Genomic DNA, 20,726 nt, shown 5'->3' with positions numbered 1-20,726 from the left:
ATTTGTATTATCCTGGCATTTGCCTTGAAGGATTGAGTAGTACCATGAACAAGTAATCTTGTTCAAGATACCCTGTGTTCCAGCATAACTGAGTACCTCACAGAAAATGAGTAAGCTGTGTCATGAACAAAGTTATGACATTTAGTTATATATAGCCTCTTTTTCTATCCTAGTTCCACACGTGTGTGCTCTGTCACAATTTTTATTGCATATTTTCTTGTTATCTCATGCCGAATTGGCCTGGTCTCAAGTGATTAAATAGATGTAGTGGATCTGACAGGCGCTTAATTAGCGCTTTCTAGGTGACCTAACTGAGTGAGTGTCTTGTCCCCATCACCTGAGAAATATGCACACAAATTACTTTCAATTTTTCTTGGCTGGGTAGCAGAATTTGACTAGATATTTTATGACAGGTTGAACTGAATGAAGAAGAAACCATACTGATCATCCGCCGTTTGCATAAAGTTTTACGGCCATTCCTCCTGCGTCGTTTGAAAAAGGAGGTTGAGTCGCAGTTACCAGACAAAGTGGAATACATCATCAAGTGTGACATGTCAGGGCTGCAGAGAGTTCTGTACAGGTGGGAAATGTTTTGACATACAGGGTCATTCCAAAGACAATTTGCAGTTATTTATTTCAAGAATATGGAGAGACATAGAAGTCATGAAGATGTAAAATGAAGTAAACAAGCGAACTATATGTTTTATGTTAAACAGATGTTAAGTGTGCATGGATCTGCATATGTTGCACATATTTTCTATATAATGCAGACATGTGCAAGTATTTTTATGATGGACTACATTTGTGGTGGTGGTTATAAAAGAGCTGCTTTTATTATTTGGATGCAGACAGATGTGATTGAGTCCATAGACATTTGTAAAATACAGTGGAACCTCACTTAATGAGCATAATTCGTTCCAGAATCTTAGTCATAATGGGAAACACTTGTTAAGCGAAACAATTTTTCCCATATAAATTAATGTAAAATACGATAATGCATTCCACGCCGAAAAAATACTCAAAAAATTTTATACATAACGTTTATTCAAAGAAAATTATATATACATTGTTAAGGAGCATGAATCATCATCATCTTTTCTTCTATGCGGAATGAACCAACCTGGAATGCGAATTCAATTTGCAGGAAACAAAAAAAATCCAAATAATTACAAATATAAATCACAAATATAAATAAACAAATCAAATTTATCCAAATAATTAGTTTATTATTTATGATACATATCTAATTCTTTTTTACTAGAAAGCTGTCTAGAGACATTTGTTTTTGCCGACGCTTCAAAATTTGGTGAAAATGCGACACAGTATTATCATTAAATAAATTTGTAGCGCGCATAGCCACTGCTTTATTAGGGTGATGCTTCTCAATGTACGATGAAACAGTTTCTCATGCTTTCAGCACATCTCTTATTGCGCCAGAAGATTGTTGCTTTGCTGTTACCTCCTCCTCCTCCTCCTCTGACACACTCTCCTCCACAACTTCTTGCTGTGAAACACAATGCAACTCCAAATCGTGCAAATCATTGATGTAGACCGATTGTGTGTACGTGCTAGATCAGCCACGCTCACATCTCGTTCTTGCTTTTCAGTGATTTAATGTTTCATTTCTACGGTTATTTTTATTCTCTTATAGCTGTCTTTTTGCGGCTTTTTCTTCGGGGACATTTCTGCAAGGGTTAAACTTTGCACAAAAAAATCACAAATAATATGAATGAACACAAGTTTGGAAAAATGTGTGATCACAAGCGACACTAAGATGCTAGCGGAACGAGTGCTAAACACAGACTGATGTAGCAAGCACACAATCCAGGACTTCCCCTCTCGTCACTTGTTTTGCGAAACGTCGCTCATTAAGCGAGTCATTTTTTTACAATTTGTTTTGCTCATTTTGCGAATTACTCGTTATGAGAGATACTCATTAAGCGAGGTTCCACTGTAATTTGGAAGAATTATAAATTTACATATTCTCTGTACTTCATAGAAATATTATGTCCTGCATTGAATGAAGGCTCGGATAATCATGGATCTGTGTTTGCAGCCACATGCAAAGTAAGGGAGTCCTCCTAACTGATGGATCTGAGAAAGGAAAGCAAGGGAAGGGTGGAGCCAAAGCGCTTATGAACACCATAATGCAGCTTCGTAAGCTCTGCAATCATCCATTCATGTTTCAGCACATTGAGAAGGCATACTGTGACCATGTTGGCATCCATGGAAGTGTTGTTATAGGGTAAGACTTTCTGAAAATGATAGATCTTAGCATGCAGATTGGAACAAAGAAAATGTGTGGCTACTCCTTATTTATGTGGTGTGTTTTGCATCTTTATTTTTATGCTTAATTTGGACTATGTTATCAGTTTGATAGGTTGTAACTTTGCTGCTTTTTGAAGGTTCAGAGCACTGAGGAAAAAGAAAGAAAAGAGAGAAGTTCGGTAGAGTAGTGCTTTGTTTGTGCAGTGAGGTTTTGTTATATGTCAAGAAGTCATTGCAACTTTTTAAATACTGCATAATTTTCCAGTACTTTGTGTTTCTCAAGGTACTGGTGTGTGAATATTATACATACACTGATTTTGTATTCCTTTTATGAATCAGATTTTTAATTGAACATACAAGAACCCTTATCTGATTGTTTATTAGTAATATGTGCATGTTTTATAGGCCAGATCTGTACCGAGCATCAGGAAAATTTGAATTGCTTGACCGCATTTTGCCAAAGCTGAAGGCAACTGGTCATCGTGTGCTTCTTTTTTGTCAAATGACACAACTTATGACCATTATGGAAGATTATCTTGGATGGCGTGGATTTCACTATTTGCGTCTGGATGGCACCACTAAAGCTGAAGACAGGGGTGAACTTCTGCGCAAGTTCAACAGCCCTGAGTCTGACTACTTTGTGTTTTTGTTGAGCACTCGAGCTGGAGGACTAGGTCTGAATTTGCAGTCTGCTGATACTGTTATCATTTTTGACTCAGATTGGAATCCACATCAGGTAATTGTTGCAGAACTGCCCCAAGAGGGTGGCAACAGTATTCCCATATGAAGTCATGCTTTTGGGGGTGTGTTTGGTATTAATTTCTACTGGAAAGCGGGTATCTTGACATGAGTTTTCACTTGCACTTCTTCAGTCTCTGAAGGATAGGGTAGCACAGTAAAACCTATGTTACCTGGAATGGATTGAGAATAATTTGCAGAGAGGCAGTACTTTGTGTACATAAGTCCATTAACTCTCAGTACTGTGTAGAATTTCAGTCACCTGCAGCCAGTGCAGTTCATTAACCATTAGGGGACAGGCCATTTAAATTCTGGTAGTGGCAGCGAGATGGAGTTAATTTAAATGCCCGCCATTGTAGAGTAATAAAAATTGTAATCATGTTACTGAAAATGCTGTGATTTCTGCAATTTTTGTGATGAACGAAATAAATACGGCTTTTATCTAGAAAGAATATAGAATCAGATATTGTAATTTACAGGTTTTAGAATCTGTAAAAATTGTTACACTGGTTCCAGAAAAAAAATTCCCTCAATTTCGAACGTGTCCACAAATATGCATACAGTTTCTGCACAAAACGTTTCTGCTGTACAAATGCCTACTGCTGACATCATGCTTACTCGAACCATCTTATCTGCGAGTGGGTTCGAAGCTTCTGTTTATAAAACACATTCCAAGTACTGGACCGTCTTTGTATACACAAGTGTGGATGAAGCTCTCGCTATTTGTCCTTGACACTCTAAGACTATATCTGAGAGGAGCCACAAGCGATAACTGTTCTATGAACTGTATAAACAGTACTGCCAGACTTCATAGCTAGTGCGTTGTGAAGTGAAAAGAACATTCACCGTGGCCTCGTTTCACTTGGAAGAAGATGAAATTGAGAACCAGCTGCTAAATGACACCGATTCAGACTGTGCCAGAGAAACCTCAGAGAGCGACGAGGAAGAAAGAGATTCAGAAATTGAAGACGATGAAGACGCATCATCTTCGTTGGCAACCTGGGGACCACCACACCAGCATGGCAGGAGGCGTGTGAATAATTATTCCAGTGGAGCTGTGGCGTTAAATATCAATGAAGCTCCACACGTAAATAAGGATTCCACCCCTTTCTGCATTTTCATGCTATACTTCACAGGGATTATCCGTCTGCTGGTGGAAGAGACCAATAGGTACTACCACCAGTACCTAGACAAACTTGAAGACGGACCTTCTCTGCGGCCTGACGTGACCGATTCCGAGATGTTTCTGTTTCTAGGAATAATCATTCAAATGGGACATGACATTAGAGACAGACTAAAGGACTAATGGTCGATTGCAGAACAATTTGCCACGCCTTTCTACTCTAGCACAATGAAACGCGACCGTTTCCTACACATTCTTCGTTTTCTTCATTTTGTAGACAACAATACAGAAACTGATAGGAATGCCGACAGTTATGACCGACTTTGGAAAATTCGGACCATCTTCGACACTCTCAATGACGCATTTGAAAAATATTATAACCCTTCCGAACATTTGGCCATTGACGAAATAATTGTAAAATACAAAGGGAGGGTGGTTTTTAGGCAGTACATTCCTAAGAAACACAAACGTTTCAGAATCAAAATCTTCAAAATTTGTGACGCCGCTGGGTATACTTATGACATGAAAGTTTACCTAGGAAAAGACAGGACACGTGCCGACCAAGACGTGACAGCGACACATGCTACAGTTAGGGACCTATGCAGATGTATTGAGGGCGTAGGTCACAAACTGTACATGGACAATTTCTTTTCATCACCAGACTTGTTTGAGGAACTGACGACAAAGGACATAACATGCTGTGGGACAGTCAGACCTAATCGGAAGGGCTTGCCTGACGATTTTTGACGAAGACAATTTCGACTGAAGAAAGGTGACATTTGTCTTAGGGTGAGACAGAACTTGACAGCAGTAGTTTGGAAGGACAAATGTGACGTTTACATAATGACAAACATGCACTGTCCTCCAGCAGAAGGCAGTTTCTGTGATGAGCATGGAAATGCCATCAAGCCAGCAATTGTTGCCGATTACAACACACACATGGGTTATGTCGACAAAGCGGACAGAATGGCAAACAGTTATAGCATCAGTCGTCAGACCTGGAAATGGACAAATAAACTATTTTTCCATTTCCTGGATATGACGATTCTGAACAGTTTCATCCTGTTGTCATCCTGTGGCGCGTAATTTTCACACAGAGAATTTCGTCTCGCCCTTGTGCGCAACATGCTGGAACATGCTGCAAGGGGTCCACCTCGCCCTCAGCGGTCCACGGGTCAACCTCCTGCTGTGACATTGGCGATATCTCGATTAGAGGAGGCCTCTCGACATCATTGGCCTACTTCCTCTTCTACGAGATTAAGATGTCGTGTGTGCTCTTCGCGTAGGAAATAAAGTTACATCCGGACAAAATGCGTGAAGTGCGACGGACTATGCATTTCCGGATGTTTCCAACAGTTCCACACGAAGGCAACATTCAATTAGATGACGCAGGAGGGGAGACAGACTAATTATAAAGCAGGTATCCAAAAATAATGTACGTAGAACAATAATTTCTATCTTAAAATTAGATTTTAAAACACTGTGCGCACTCGTGGACTGCACATACCCATACTGTGTCTTTCGGCCACTCGGCTGTACTTTAAAGGTCCCCATATGGTGTCCTTCGGCTCATAAAGGTTAAGGTAACTGTCTGCTTATCTTACTTATCATCATTTGAGATATACTGCTTTTAGTTAAAAAATATTGCATTTTTAGCATAAATGATACTTTTTCGAAATATGAATTCAGGTTATGTATTTTTTGTTCTACTTTTAACATATTCAGATCTAGCTGGGCATTTGTTGGACTGTGTCTGTTTATTATATTTGAGCATTGTGAGAGTCACTAGCAGGCTGTAACTAAATAAGAAGAAATCTAAATTTTGTGTCTTGTAATCATTTCTAATTGTGAACTTTTAATGAAGCAAAGTTCTGTCACATTTCCAACTAGACAATTTAATGTATTAAACTCTCTTTCTGTAAGTGTGTGATTGTAAAACAGAGAATTATAGTAATGGTTTGTGATATGTCTTAGGATTTGCAAGCCCAGGACCGAGCTCACCGTATTGGTCAGAAGAATGAAGTGCGGGTCCTGCGACTCATGACAGTGAACTCTGTGGAGGAACGTATACTAGCAGCAGCGCGTTACAAACTCAATATGGATGAGAAAGTGATTCAGGCTGGCATGTTTGATCAGAAATCAACCGGCTCAGAGCGTCAGAAATTCCTCAAAACAATTCTCCACCAGGATGAGGCAGATGATGAGGTAAATTGCAGTTCTCTGATAAAAATATGCTTGAAACATGAAAGTATGTTTGTTTGAGAAATATTTATAGAACTAGAATTGATGATCTTGGACAGTTTATATAATTTTCTTTTATCGTGTTGGTTTAGATGTCACGATTGTCTTTTACAGTATTAGGCCTATTGAAACTTGTTGCAGATATTACAAATAGGATCCTAGTATTTGAGGTCTTGCTAAACCTTTTTTCCCCACTTTTGCTGATATCATGTAAACTTTTGAGGAATACTGTCAAAGCTCATCCTGCCAACGTGTCCTCAGTCTTTTCTGTATTTTTTTATATATTCTGTTGTTTCTTAAATTTATAGTTCTAATTTATTTATTTCATCTTTGGTCTGAAAGGTTGTATCCTGCAGTCCACATGAAGTGCATTTTGGCTGATACCAAACATCTGTCATCAGTTCCTATTGTCCGTTACTCACTACCATAAAATAATGTTGGTCTAGAAAATGTCATAAATTTATATTATTGTGTGCTAAGAAACTAATAATGCTTTGAAAATGGGATCTATGATTCCTAGTACTTCTACAAATTAGCAATTTTTACATTCTCCAAATCTTTGTCTTCTTCATAGTATGTGTTATGTCCCCTGTAATTAAAAGTATCAGTTTATTTCTGATGTAAAGGTGATAACAGGCTATTTAGAATGAACCAAAACCTTTAAAATATAAGTAGGAGGTACAGAAATGTGCTTGTTGATTCAATAAGGTAAGTTTTCTATCATTTTTGTTCTTTTGATTTTTGAGGGCTGTATTTGAAATTTAATTGGATTCTGATACATTTTGTTACACTTGCATATTGATTACACGTGTAATTATTCTGGATGAAGAGATTCAGTTTAAATTTGATATTAAAGTCTTACTATTTATTGAACAAATTCAGTTTGCAGGAAGGGCTATTATTGCTTCACAGTTAGATATGGTTATTGAAGATATACTTGGATAGTGAATATGTGAGGCTAATGAAAATTCTTTCTACAGAATTCAGTTTGGAATTCGGGGTGCGGAAGAACTGACTCTTTAGTTATATAAAACCAATTGCTTTCCAGGAGGAGAATGAAGTGCCTGATGATGAGACTGTGAACCAGATGATTGCTCGGTGTGAGACCGAATTCGAGATGTTCCAGAAGATGGACATTGAACGTCGGCGTGAGGATTCGAAACTTGGCTCAGACCGCAGACCTCGTCTGATGGAGGAACAGGAGTTACCAACATGGCTTGTGAAAGAGGATGAAGAGGTGGAGAAATGGACAGGAGAGGAGGAAGAAGAACGCTACTATGGGCGAGGCTCTCGCCAACGTAAGGAAGTGGATTATACTGACAGTCTGACAGAAAAGGAATGGCTGAAGGTAAGTGAAGGTTTCCTGGGATGTTTATTATTTGTGGAAGAAATAATTAAAATGTTGCAGGGTCCATATATTAAATAATTTACGCTCATGTTCATTCCTCTAACCCTTTCATAACTGTATGTTATAAAACATACAGTGGAAGTTTGGTGTAATGAGTATGGCCTATAACAAGTACTACGTTAAGTTTTGGTTTTAATGAGAACACATTTTCAGAATTTTCACAGTAATAAGCACATTTCTCTCCTCTCTGGATTTGTGTAAGCTTGAGTTTAACACTTTGGTATAACCACAAATTCATATTCTTTGAGACTCGTGTGTGCACTTCTGACATCACAGCATTCTTGCATCTTGACTCAGGAGTGTGGCTGTCTTCATAGACAGTCCCAGTACATGTGCAGGAGAGTACCTGTTAGTGCATCGCAGGAAATAACAAATATAACAGCATGAAGAAAGAGAATATTCAGAAAGTTTTCTTTTCTTCGTGGAAGTACGTAACCTAGTGTAGTTTGCACTGTTTGCCACCCCATTGGGCTATAGACTAAAAAATTAAATTTTGTTGTTTTTGACAGTCACATGGATGAGTCAGCTTGGTAGAACAGTGTTTTGAGAGGTGAAGCAGTTGGCATGCTCTATGCCTCGGGGTAGAATGAATTATCTAATAATGGTTATAGTGCACTTTCACATGCGGGGTACATACTGCCTGCATGTTGAGAGTTACCCTCACTGAACTACTGTGTTTCTCTCATCAAGTTCGCTATTTATGTGGCTCTTTCTGTGGTACAGCTCTTGGAGTTTTGTTGAACGTCATGCTGATAACTGTCGGACAGATGACTGACCTATTGTGTTTGAACAAAACTGAGAGGAGCTTAGTAATGTATTAACAGGGTCTCCATGAAAGATACTCATTAGTTGAGCTAAAAAATTGCCTCCACACCATCCATCCTACTGATTAGTTTGGTTCCTTTTAAGGAACATGTGAACTAACAGGACATATGCAAGATTTTTAAAGCATGAAGAAAGCAGTCTTCTGGGATTTGGCAGCGTGTATATGTGGTGTTAACCGACGTTTCGGAGGAACGTATCGCCTCCATCTTCAGGGTAGAAGGAAAAATATTAGAAATCCGCAAGCGAAGAGACCGTGAGAACCGGTAAAAGCAGACCAGTCTGCTCACAAGTTCTCACGGTCTCTTCGCTTGCGGATTATATTTTTCCTTCTACCCTGAAGATGGAGGCGATACGTTCCTCCGAAACGTCGGTCAACACCACATATACACGGTGCCAAATCCCAGAAGACTGCTCTCTTCATAGTCACTGCCGTGAAAGCCTAAAATCTTACATATTTTTAAAGCATGTTTGACATTGTACTGAAAGCTCTCATGTAAATATGCATCTGTATGCATTCACCAGTTTTAATTTATATGTACCAACCTCCGATAAGTCCTACTCACAAAGCAGCGGCACATCATGTGTGCCATCACATTTCTCATGGGATTTTTTTTTTCACTGGCTCTACAGCCCCTTTGGGTTCTGGCCTCTGATTTTCAGTTTCATGATCATTTACAGACGGAGGACTCCTTGGACAAGTGATCAGCTTGTTGCAAGGCCTCTGCCTAAATACAGGACAACACAAACATAGAATAAACACATACACATACCAAACATCCATGCTTTGTGTGGGATTCAAACGATTCCGGCTTCTGAGTGAGTGAAGACAGTACATACCTTAGACCGCTCAGCTACCATGACTGGCTCTTTTGGGAATAGTAGTAGTGAATTCATTGTAGCAGCATGTTTGTCACATGTTAAGTGACTAAAGGCAGGGTTGAGATTGGTAATTGGGTTAATTGGACTCTTACAAATCAAAACTACAATTAATTATGCACTTTCACTAATTCACACACTCTTTATGATTTGCTGTGACACATACTTATTCTTTGCCTGCTGTGTCTTCACTGGTTGTTGCTTGGTAATGTCTCCCAACAATGTATGACAAACTCCGTCCTAAGTGCAACAATTTATTATAGTTCTTTTGTCTTCTTTTCTTCTACACTACATGTTTCGGCCGTAAATGGCCATCATCAGGTGTATTTCTCTCATGTAGCTGTTACACTGCACGTAGTTTAAAATTTAAAAACACCAGCTTTCTTAATTGTTCATTTCTCCACTGTTAATAGGTCCTGATATATCAGAATCCCCTTTCTGATATTTGTCATATATGTATAAAATCTTTGTTAATTTTCATACATGAATTTGATTTTTGAATTTTGGTATTTTTAAAAATCTTCAATTAAAATTAAAAATTAGATTTTTTTTTAAATTTAAAATTCACAGAGATACCTGCTCTAGGTCTACAGTGCTGCAGCGGCTAGTTCTTGTTTTCAGCACCATTCAGGTATTATTCTGTGCAGGCTTCCTGTGTGCATGCCGCTGCCTATCTTTAATACAGGACAATTAATTTTTTTTTTAATTTTAAAAATTTGTAAATTTAAATTGAAGTTTTTTAAAAATACCAAAATTCAAAAATCACATTGACATATGTAAATTAACAAAGATTTTTATACATATCTGACAGATATCAGCAAGTGGATTCTGATGTATCAGGACCTATTAACAATGGAGAAATGAACAATTAAGAAAGCTGGTGTTTTTAAATTTTAAACTACGTGCAGTGTAACAGCTACATGAGAGAAATACACCTGATGATGGCCATTTACAACCAAAACATGTAGTGTAGAAGAAAAGAAGACAAAAGAACCACAATAAATTGTTGCACTTAGGACGGAGTTTGTGTCATACATTGTGTAGAGTGTAACAGGATGCTTAAATATAATATTGTCTCCCAACACCTTATATTCCTCAGCTTTTGTGTTTACATCATTACTGGCTGGCGATTGTCTCACAACTCGACTCCTCATGGCTGCAACCCCTAACCATTGTCTGTCTGCCTGCAGACTTACTCTCAATTTTAACTGCTAACCACTCACCACTTGACTGACTCTTTGTTAATTTTTTTCTCCAGATGTAGTCTCTGCACAGAACCAACAGAGAAATTCACTTCCCACATTTCCTCTGTTTTTGCGTATGTAACATTTTCTGCGGTCACGTGTTTACAGTGCTCTAACATAGCATCAGGTGTCTTTTGTGATTAAACTATTCTAGCTTTCAGCGGACATGCCACAATATTTAAACTTGGTGATGATGGTGAGATGACGTGCTTACATAGCTTCTGTGTTCTAGCAGGAAGAAGGGACATACTGTATTATTTTTTGTATAAGTTTTCAAGGAAAATGAAATTGAATTACTAGGTAGTTCAGGTGCAAATGCAATCACAAGTTGGCACTAGACCATTCAGCTGCTATGTTTATTCAGTGTTTGGTACTGTACAGATGATTTTTCCCACTGTTCATGGTGTTCAGATTAAATTATCCACTGTTATTAAACCCCACTGACCTTTTTGTGTGTTTATTGGCTTCAGATTTTAGGATATGATTCATATGTTATGTATTACAGAGTATATGTTAATTCCCATATAAATTTTTACATTTTCGTCAGTTGCAGTGATATGAGCGTATACATTTGCTGTTTCATTTTTGGAGTGATTTCTGATTTTCTGGTTTTAAATTGCCTGTAAAAATATTTGTAAAAAGTGCCAGTTTTTTGCACTGTTATGAATTCTTGTTATAACAGACTTCCACTGTGTTTGCATTACTTTGTTTCAATATAATCATGTGAGCATGCTGCATATTAATGCTCTTAATTTATATACTGTATTGGATAGGTGAGAAAGGAAGGAGCACTAACCAGAGCAAGGGCCCACAGGGACATTGACAGAAGATAACACCAGGTTTTGTCCTTGTATAATGTTGTGAAAAGTAGGACCATTTTTTTTTTACTCTCAAATTTTTTTTTTCCATATTCATTATGTAGTTGTGAGTGTTGTTAGCTGTAAAGTAGTAGTGGTGGAATGTGATGATTGCTTTTGTAATAATTTGTCCTTAAGTTGTATGTTATGCTTTTGTGGCATGCTCATATACATAGGCCCACTTGTAACATGGAAGATCCAGTTTGAAAAATGCCATATAATGTAAAATTACGTTTTGGTGAAATGAGTTTTTTATAATGAAACTGCTGCATACGTCTGGTTCGCTCAGTACGTTAACTATGGTAACACATCTTGTTTTAACAGATACTTGTTTCAAATCTTGGATAGGAAACGGGCTAAGTTTTTTTTTATTTCTCCCAGTTCAGTGGTTGCCAGATATGCCATGCCTGTTATTTCTTATTGTGCACTGACATCGTCATGTTTAACTTTGTGTTATATAAGTTTCATTAAAATGCGCTAAAAACCATTGAGTCTAACCCCCAGTATTTTAATGTGAATTGTAACATTTATTTATGTATTTGATAAGAAAAAATGAGATAATAGTGAATCCGTGTTCCAGGAGGGCTTAGTGTACCAAGGTTTTGTGGTTTTGTTTGCATCTGTTGCAACATGAATAAAGAGTATGATAATGACATTATTTATTAATCATCAGCCATGAAGGTTCATTGTTGATTTTATTGATGGAAGAATTATAGTGGATATAGTGGAATGAATAGCAGGGAAATTGAAAATGCAAACATTCACATATATCATGCTTCAGATAAGAATCTGTATGCAAGATTTGAGGTTTCACAGCAGTGAACTTCTACTTTGAAGATGGCAGCTGCACATGCTGTAAAACATAGGTGAAAAACTACCAGGTTATATGGTGTCACATGCCAGAAGACAGTAATCTCCATGAATGTATAATAAATGCCCATATAAAGTACATTGTTTCAGTATAGTGGCCAAGTTGCTGGCTCGACAAGTGGAGAATTGGGGTTCAGTTCTCAGCAGAGGCAGAAGCAATTGTTTGCTTTATTCATATTGGCTGTGGTGCCCACCCAGTACAAACTGGGGATTCTTTCCAGTGGTGTAGAGTGACTGGGGTGTGAATGTGACCACTCTGCTCCATCTAATGCTAAGAGTAAAAATGCTTGGACCTATGCATCATCTTACCCGTTTATCTTCATGTTGTGGTGCTTAACTAAGCATGGGCAACCTACATTTACCATAAATGATGTAACAGTTGATCCTCTGCTAAAGTCCATAGTCATTTCATAAAAAGATTAGTAACAGATGTGCAGTAGGGCAGATTTACATGTGGTTGCCCATTCCTCTACCATTCATTCCACAGTTCTTTATCTCCAGTTTTGCTTTCTATCATCAGAATTATCATTCTTAAATAGCTTTACCCTTACCATATAGCATGATCCAAAATTAATTTTCTATTTTAAAAATTGAATAATAGCTGCTATATTTACTCACATAATTTGTACACCCATACTTTCAGACAAAAAACCAAGGGTGGGAATTAATATCATGTTTTTAGCTCCAACTTTTAGCCTAAAACTGTTACTAATACACATCAAAATAAGTAATTCATCATATAATTTGTGACTTCACTGACTGCCAGCCACTTAATCATATATTGTAAATTTAGACACGTATCAAAGGCTTCTCAAGTAATGTAACACTCTGCTTGATCAACTATAAAATATGGACATTGGCTGCTGATTTCCATGACAATTAAGGCAGAAACTTAAGAGGGAGATACCAAGTGGCACTTAGTTTGGAGGAACTTATAGTCAGTGGCATTCATATATTTCTTGCTTCTGGTGCATGTGCTGCAGATGTTTGCAGCAGAAGGGACTGTGATGTCATGCTTGAAAGCATTCTGGAAAGCTGTCACCATTTAAATTTTGTGTTTCTTTGCAATTTGCTATTTGTCTTAATGCATAATAAATGAAATAATTTGGGGTAAAGTAGATAATGATCAAGTCAAGGAGGATCAGGTGGGCAGGTCATGTATCACAAATGGGGGAGAAGAAGAATGCATATAGGATGTTGGTGGGAAAGCCAGAAGAAAAGAGACCAATGGAAACACCAAGATGTAGGTGGGTGGACAGTATTAAAATGGATCTTAGAGAAATACAATTGGTTGGCATGGATTGGATTGATCTAGGGACCAGTGGAGGGCTCTTGTGAACATGGTAAAGAACCTTTGGGTTCCATAAAATGCTGGTAAAGTCGTGAGTAGCTGCAGAATTAGTGGCTCCTCAAGAAGGGCTCAGCTCCATGAGTCAGTATTATTATTATTATTATTATTATTATTATTATTATTATTATTATTATTATTAGAGGGGGGTGGGTTTCCCCATGCACTTAAACCAGTTATTGGTCCATTGTCCATCTTTAATTTCTACTGTCGCCATACCCTACCGGTACTGGTGCGTGATATCAGCCCCGTTCAGCCAACGAGGTTGGCCGTCGGTACCGAATACTACTACTACTTGGGTGGGAAATTGTTGCCTAATTTTGCTCAGAGGTCTCCTAGAGACATGAGGATCTTTTACGTGCCGTAAATGTACGACATTGGACCCACGGCTTAAAGTCCCTCCCTGAGGATTTGTTCCCTGAATTTTTCTGCCCTTAAAAATTCCATGACCTCTGCTGGGTTTGAACCCGCGTACCTTGAGTCATGAGGTGGGAACGTTACCCCTAGACTATGGAGGCCGCTTCCATGAGTAAGTAAGTAAGTAAGATCCAACTGCTTTCTGATTATCCCTTAGAAATCTCTTGAGAACTGGAACTAGGTGTATGATATTTCCAGAAATCACACCTATGAACTGCCCCATGTGATCCCTTGATGAACATTAAAATGAAAATGTCCGAAGATGAAGTTTTTGTTGAAGTTTTAATATTCATGGAAAATGGGACTATGGAGTTGAATTCAGTGTGGCAACATGGCATGGATATTCATGCCTGTGGACTCTTGTCATTTAATTTCTTGGTGAACACTGAGACAAAATATCACATTGAAAATTTTTCAACTAATCTATAGTGTTTGCAGAAAATGTGTTTAAATTTGTGTGCAGTATGGCAATATGGTGTATGGCCATTTAATCACAGTTTCTGCTAAAATTATGCATTGTTCAAATCTTACTCGTGGTCAGTTTTATCTCAGTATTTATCAGGGAATTGCTTGTTGGAGTCTGTAGGTGTGAATTTCCAGGCAATCTAAAAATGCCATCCTGATCTTTATGAAGAAATGAAGCCCACAAGATTTTACATGCATTCTTAAACCTTCAATAACATTACAACTCTGTGCTGCTTATAACATCACAGTCCAGATGTTCAAATGTCCCACATTCACTGTCCCTGTCTTAGTTCTGGTATCCCTGTCACACCTGCCAGCCAGGTGTGAGTGGCTCTTACCTGCTACTGCTGAGCAGCATCAGCATTCTGTGTCTCATTATTTTGCCTTTCCACTTCTTTCTGTCCCAGTGATTTCAAAGAATATATGAAACATGAGGAAATATAACAGTTACTCATCCAGGTTTAAAATGGTCATAAAGTATGCCAAAAAGAATGAAAATCATGTCTTTTCTCACTATTATACAATAGTAATATTTCCAGCCTCAGTTTGATGTGATGTGTAACATACTCTGAAAGATAATATCCTCATATTTTACTCACAAGTTCAAGACAGCTCTTGGGTAGAAAGATGTGTAAATTATGTGAGTAAGTATGGTAATAAACATGGAAAATTCAGTTTGCATTATCTTGTAACACATTTCAAAGAGTTTCTGTTCCCATATTAGGAGATTTGGAAATATAACTGGATTATTGGCTCTTGGCACCTTAATCTGTATTCAGGTTAGCCTGTTTGCTCCTGGTCTCTGTATCTACAGTTCTTTTTAGATGGGTCTGTCATTTAACTCAAATTGTAAAAGATAAAGTTATTACTGCAGTAATTGAAGCATTGAGCAGGTTAACACAGTATTGATGTACCTGTTTCTTATTAATTTGTCACCTGGTTATGGGCATTTTGATGGATTTCTTGTGGTTTTCTTCAGGTCCTCCTGATAAATGCAAAGAAAGGACCATAAAATAGGCCATGAAACTTCCTAAGTCCTCAGTTGTAACACCCTATCAATCTCATTTATTGCATAATCTCTGACTAGGTATAGCATTATGAAATAACCAAATACACATGACTTGATAACCCAGTTCCATGGTGACAACATTCTGTGTATGAAATTTGCTTGATTTCTTTTTACAATAACATGTCATAAAATCTTGCATAAAAAGACTTGACATATTTGAGTATAATGAAAATGAATGCTGTGCATATGTGAGTATTGCTGCTTGGGTATGTGAAAGACTCTCTTTGAATTTGACTACAGAACTGTAAACATTGCATTTTTGTGTAACTTTCTAAACTGTGTGAACCTTTTGTACATACCTCACAGGTTAATGTTCATAGTACCATTTAATAACAGACTAAAATAGGAAAGATAATTTTGGAACACACAGTATTAGATTTTATACAGGGTAATTATTACACTACATGTTTCAGGCCATTGATGATGGAATTGAGGAGGAGGAGGAAGAAGAAAGAAAACCTGCCAGAAAGAAGTTCCGGAAACGGAGACGGAAAGATGAGGATGATGCTGGAAGTGGGAACAGTTCAGCTGTGACAGTTCCACCTGTTGTAATGGTGGTAGAGCAGCCCCATGTCAAGAAGCGACGGGGGCGCCCTCCCCTTGAGAAAGGAACTTTAGTAAATGGCAAAATAAAAAAACAAATGCGGAAGCTCATGAACATTGTGATTAAGTATGCTGATTGGTGAGTTCCTGTGTGTTTTTTTTTTCTCTCTCTCCCTCNTCTTCCTTATTTAATGCCAGGCTCTTCAATTTCCTCTCTCCTAGGAGTCTAATGTACAGGTCCAAACAATCTTCCCATGTCTTCTTTTTTCGTAATTCACATAGTGGGGGGTGGAGTCCATTTGGGTCCACTCGGCATGGTGGCCACTGATTGGCCTATTGTACCTGCCCCAGGTGATTATGATGAATTTGGTGGAATGAAGATTGGCATGGGAAACCGAAGTACTCGGAGAAAACCTACCCCAGCGCCACTTTGGACATACAAATCCCACTTGACCAGACCCAGATTTGAACCTGGGCTGCCGCGGTGGGAAGCCAGTGACTAACCACTTGAGCTATGGTGTGGCCTTTTCCCGTGTTAGTTTAGGTCTTCTATTCCTTTTTTACTTCTGGTCTGGTGTCAAGCATTGTCGTAGTTCACTTGGTCATTATCTGTTCATGTAATATGTCCTGCCCACTTTAGTGTGTTAATGTTAATATATTTAGCAAGATCTGGACTGTCATATCATTTATGTACTTCAAAGTTCCATATTTTTCTCTGCTGCCCTTTATCCTGCACAGCCTCAAAGATACTCTACAAAATCATTCTCTCAAACAGGCATAGTGCTGTCTCTTCTGCCATCGTAAGTGTCCAAGTCTCAGAAACATATGTTGCTGCTGGCCTTACAGGTATCCTGTACAGTGTCATACTGGTACTATAGACTCATCTAAAACATCTTTGAGGATGTGTCATCAAATGGTGATATAGATCATTGCAGCGTCATTAGAAAGTTACTAGATTCTGTTTCCAGTATGTGATGTGAAAGAGATTCACCATATTGGAAAACTGTTTGAACACACAGTATTTGTCTCAACATAAGACTGCCTATCCAGAGATGTTTTAGACAAACACTGCTTGTTTCAGTGATGGTCGAACATTGAGTGGACCGTTTATGAAGCTACCTTCCAAGCAGGAGCTCCCAGACTATTACAACATAATAAAGAGGCCAATTGATATAAAAAAAATACAACAGAGGCTGGAAGAAAATAAGGTAATGTTTGAAATTAATGTAGTATGAGAAGCACTGGGACACTCATACCAGTTCCGTCGTAAGCCTTATTTAGTTCAGAACTGTTTAACCTTCTTATTTACCTTATAAAAGCATGAACGTCCTTAAAATTCTGTGTTAAAAAGTGCAGCTCAGTTACTTAACAATTAATTAAATTAATTTTCAGAATGGTAACAATTAATGTATATGAATATGTTTATTATAGGCAACATCAAGGTACTTCGTAGTATTATGTTGTTCGTGAGCTGCAAATTGAATGGGCCTGATTTAGTGAGGTTCGATCTGCATAACTATTTTAATGTATATATATATATAGATTTTAAAAACTGTTGTGTCACAGCTTAAAGAAGAAAAAGATTTGGTGAAGCTTAAGGGGATGAAAACAGCACAGTATCTTACAGAAATGTGAAGTTAATGTACAGTGATGGTACAGATTGTGTTAAAAAAATGGTTGGTTCAAAATGAATAATGGAGTAAGACAAGTAAATATCCTCTCACCAGCCTTGTTTAATCTCATGAATATTGAAACTGCTATAGGAGAAATAAATGCCAGGCGTGAAACTGCTGATATTTCCATATGATATTTTGATTTGTGGAAAATGGAAATTGAAGACAAGCAAAATAAATGAAACCTTGTAGAGAAATGTGTACAAGATAGTGGTTATGGAGATTTCATAGAACCTATAATGCTATTCATTTGGCAGCTGAAGCCTGCATCAGTCACATGTACTATGACTTGGAAGGAAGTAAAGAAGGGGGACAAACTAAGGAAACATAGAACTTACATACAGTGCTGCCAAGTATAGCATTGCCGAATGTTGCTTTTCAGTGAACACAGATAGTTTGTTAAAGGTATTTCTTAACATGGAATCGGTTACAAATTGACAAGAGTTACATTGTATGAGATGGCCGCACCATAGCTCAAGCAGTTAGTCATTGGCTTCCCACCACAGCGGCCCGGGTTCGATCCCAGGTCTGGTCAAGTGGGATTTGTGGTTCATAAAGTGGCACTGAGGTGGGTTTTCTCCAAGTACTTCAGTTTTCCCTGCCGATCTTCATTCCACCAAAATCTCCATCATCATAATCACCCAGGGCAGGCTACAGTAGACCAATCAGTGGCTGCCATGCCGAGTAGACCCAGTTGGACTCCACCTCCCACTAAGCGAATTAAAAAAAAAAAAACATTGTATGAGATAATAAGATAACCATCACAGTGAGCTCTGAGAGCTGCAGTTTTGGAGGGTGGCTCACAAGAATTATCTAGAAAGAAAGTTACATACAGTAATCTGCTTCTCAGTGTGAGTGTCATTTTCTTCATCAGTTTATGTTCTGAGTCTAATGTCTGTTGATTTAAATGACCTCCATAGTGAAGTAATAAATCCATGAAATTTCAGTTCTGCCAGTGAAGAGAATTGTTGAGACATACATTAATCTGCCCACATACAGTGGGCAGATTTATTTATTTGGGAAATGGAACAAATTGAGAAGGGGATATTGGTGGGGAGATCAGTAGACAAATAGAGAATAGTTCTAAATATCAAATATCAAAACAATGCTAACAAGTATCAGAATATATTATAAACCTATACTAACATATAATGCTGACAAATGAACTCTTTCAAAGAGAAATAAAAGCAAAATGCAGTTATGGACATGAAATGTATTGAGGAAAAAACAAGAAGGAGTAGAATTAGAAATGCAAGTTATAGAGAAGAGGCTGGAAGAGTTAAAAATTTGTTAATTTATGATTACAATAGTTTGGTCAGGTAAGAAGAATGAATAGAAAGAGGTACCAAGAAGGGCTTTACTATTAAAATTCAAAGGAAAGAAACATATGAGGTAATCCAGAAGAAGGTAGAGACTGCAAAGTGCCTAGAAGAGAGGAAAGAGTTGACAAGAATTCAAAAAAGGAAAGGTTGTAGGAAGAAACAAAATACTGGAGACTTCTCAGTCCATTAACCCATTAGCCCATTAACCTGAAACAGCGCAGAAGTAGATGATTATGTGAATTTTTTAAACAAATTTATGTTGAATTTTTCAACTTTCAGAATATGATTTTGCATTCTTTTTGTTTAAACTGTAGAGGGGATTTCTGAATAAGAAGCATGCAAGCAATTGAAATTAACGTTTTTAAAGTAACATCCTTATTTAATATATCTTTCTCCTACAGTACATTTCAGATGCGTTGTTACATTCTAAACCTTCAGTCTGTTATTTACAAACTGTAAATTCAGTCTAGTTGTTTTGGTGTGATAGGTAGTAGATAACATGTTTCTTCTGAGTGTCTTAGCTCCAGTGTGGCTAACAACATTATAAACTGCAAACAAATGCTGCTGCTTTAATATATTGTACTTTTTTTTTAGTACACTTCATTTGATGACTTGGAGCGTGACTTCATTCAGATGTGTCGCAATGCACAAAAGTACAATGAAGAAGCATCTCTGATTCATGAAGACTCAATAGTATTGGAAACAGTGTTTGCTAATGCCCGAATTCGACTGGAACAGGATTCAGAACCAACCGAAGAAGATGAGGAGGAAGAAGGCGAAGAGGAAGGGGTAGAAAATCCTGGTTGGGACACAAAAATATTATTCAGTTGTGAATACTATGTTAATTGTGTATTACACTGTTCTTTTTTATCATATTAATTTTTACATACAAAATTGGTTGAATTTTTATGTAGAATTTTTATATTTTTTATTACTATCATGGTAAAAATGTATCTGTTTACACCCCAGCATAAAGAAATATTTGTGCATAACCTCATAACAGTAAGTTTGTGGTATTTTTGAAAGAATATTTGTGCTTCACACTTTGCACAGTGTTGAGTCACTAATATCCATTGTCAAAGATAATGATGTACTTTCAGAATTGATTTATTAGTCTATTTGATTTCATGCACATGAATATTTTGTCAGTTTTCTGAATTTTGAAAGCTTATATATTGTATTTGGTATATGTACAGTTCGTATAGAAAGTACATGGAATACTGTATATGCTCATGTAATTTATGCACACTTTTAAGTATAATTTCAAACGTTGGATTGCGGTTATGAAAATTACAACTGCATAATATTCAGAAAAACGACAAGTTATATGAGCAAAAAGAATGATTTGGTAGTTTAGCAGGCATAAATATTTAAGAGTGCGTTACTTAAAAAGTCTTGACACTCAGTTGTTGATATGTAAATGTGGTGGAGGTTGTATA

The 20,726-nt window shown here is 37.5% G+C and overlaps 1 protein-coding gene across 10 annotated transcripts in view; it reads left to right on the top strand.

Annotated features, from left to right (window-relative positions):
* LOC111873173 (ATP-dependent helicase brm) overlaps positions 1-20,726 on the top strand; it is a 63,446-nt gene that overhangs the window by 31,874 nt on the left and 10,846 nt on the right. For all 10 annotated transcript variants that reach the window (XR_002844360.2, XM_023867662.2, XM_023867661.2 and 7 more), the window contains 8 exons: positions 414-580; positions 2,057-2,245; positions 2,674-3,004; positions 6,104-6,334; positions 7,419-7,718; positions 16,163-16,431; positions 17,374-17,500; positions 19,882-20,089. Coding sequence is in view for 9 of the 10 variants with exons in the window: in XM_023867662.2 (XP_023723430.1) it covers positions 414-580; positions 2,057-2,245; positions 2,674-3,004; positions 6,104-6,334; positions 7,419-7,718; positions 16,163-16,431; positions 17,374-17,500; positions 19,882-20,089 (1,822 nt within the window). In the remaining variant the exon portion in view is untranslated. The remainder of the gene's footprint in view (positions 1-413; positions 581-2,056; positions 2,246-2,673; positions 3,005-6,103; positions 6,335-7,418; positions 7,719-16,162; positions 16,432-17,373; positions 17,501-19,881; positions 20,090-20,726) is intronic.

The sequence above is a fragment of the Cryptotermes secundus genome, unplaced genomic scaffold (genome assembly GCF_002891405.2).
Source record: "Cryptotermes secundus unplaced genomic scaffold, Csec_1.0 scaffold344, whole genome shotgun sequence".
Lineage (NCBI taxonomy): Eukaryota > Metazoa > Arthropoda > Insecta > Blattodea > Kalotermitidae > Cryptotermes > Cryptotermes secundus.
Note: the sequence above shows the minus strand (reverse complement) of the source record. Positions and strands in the feature narration are given on the sequence as shown.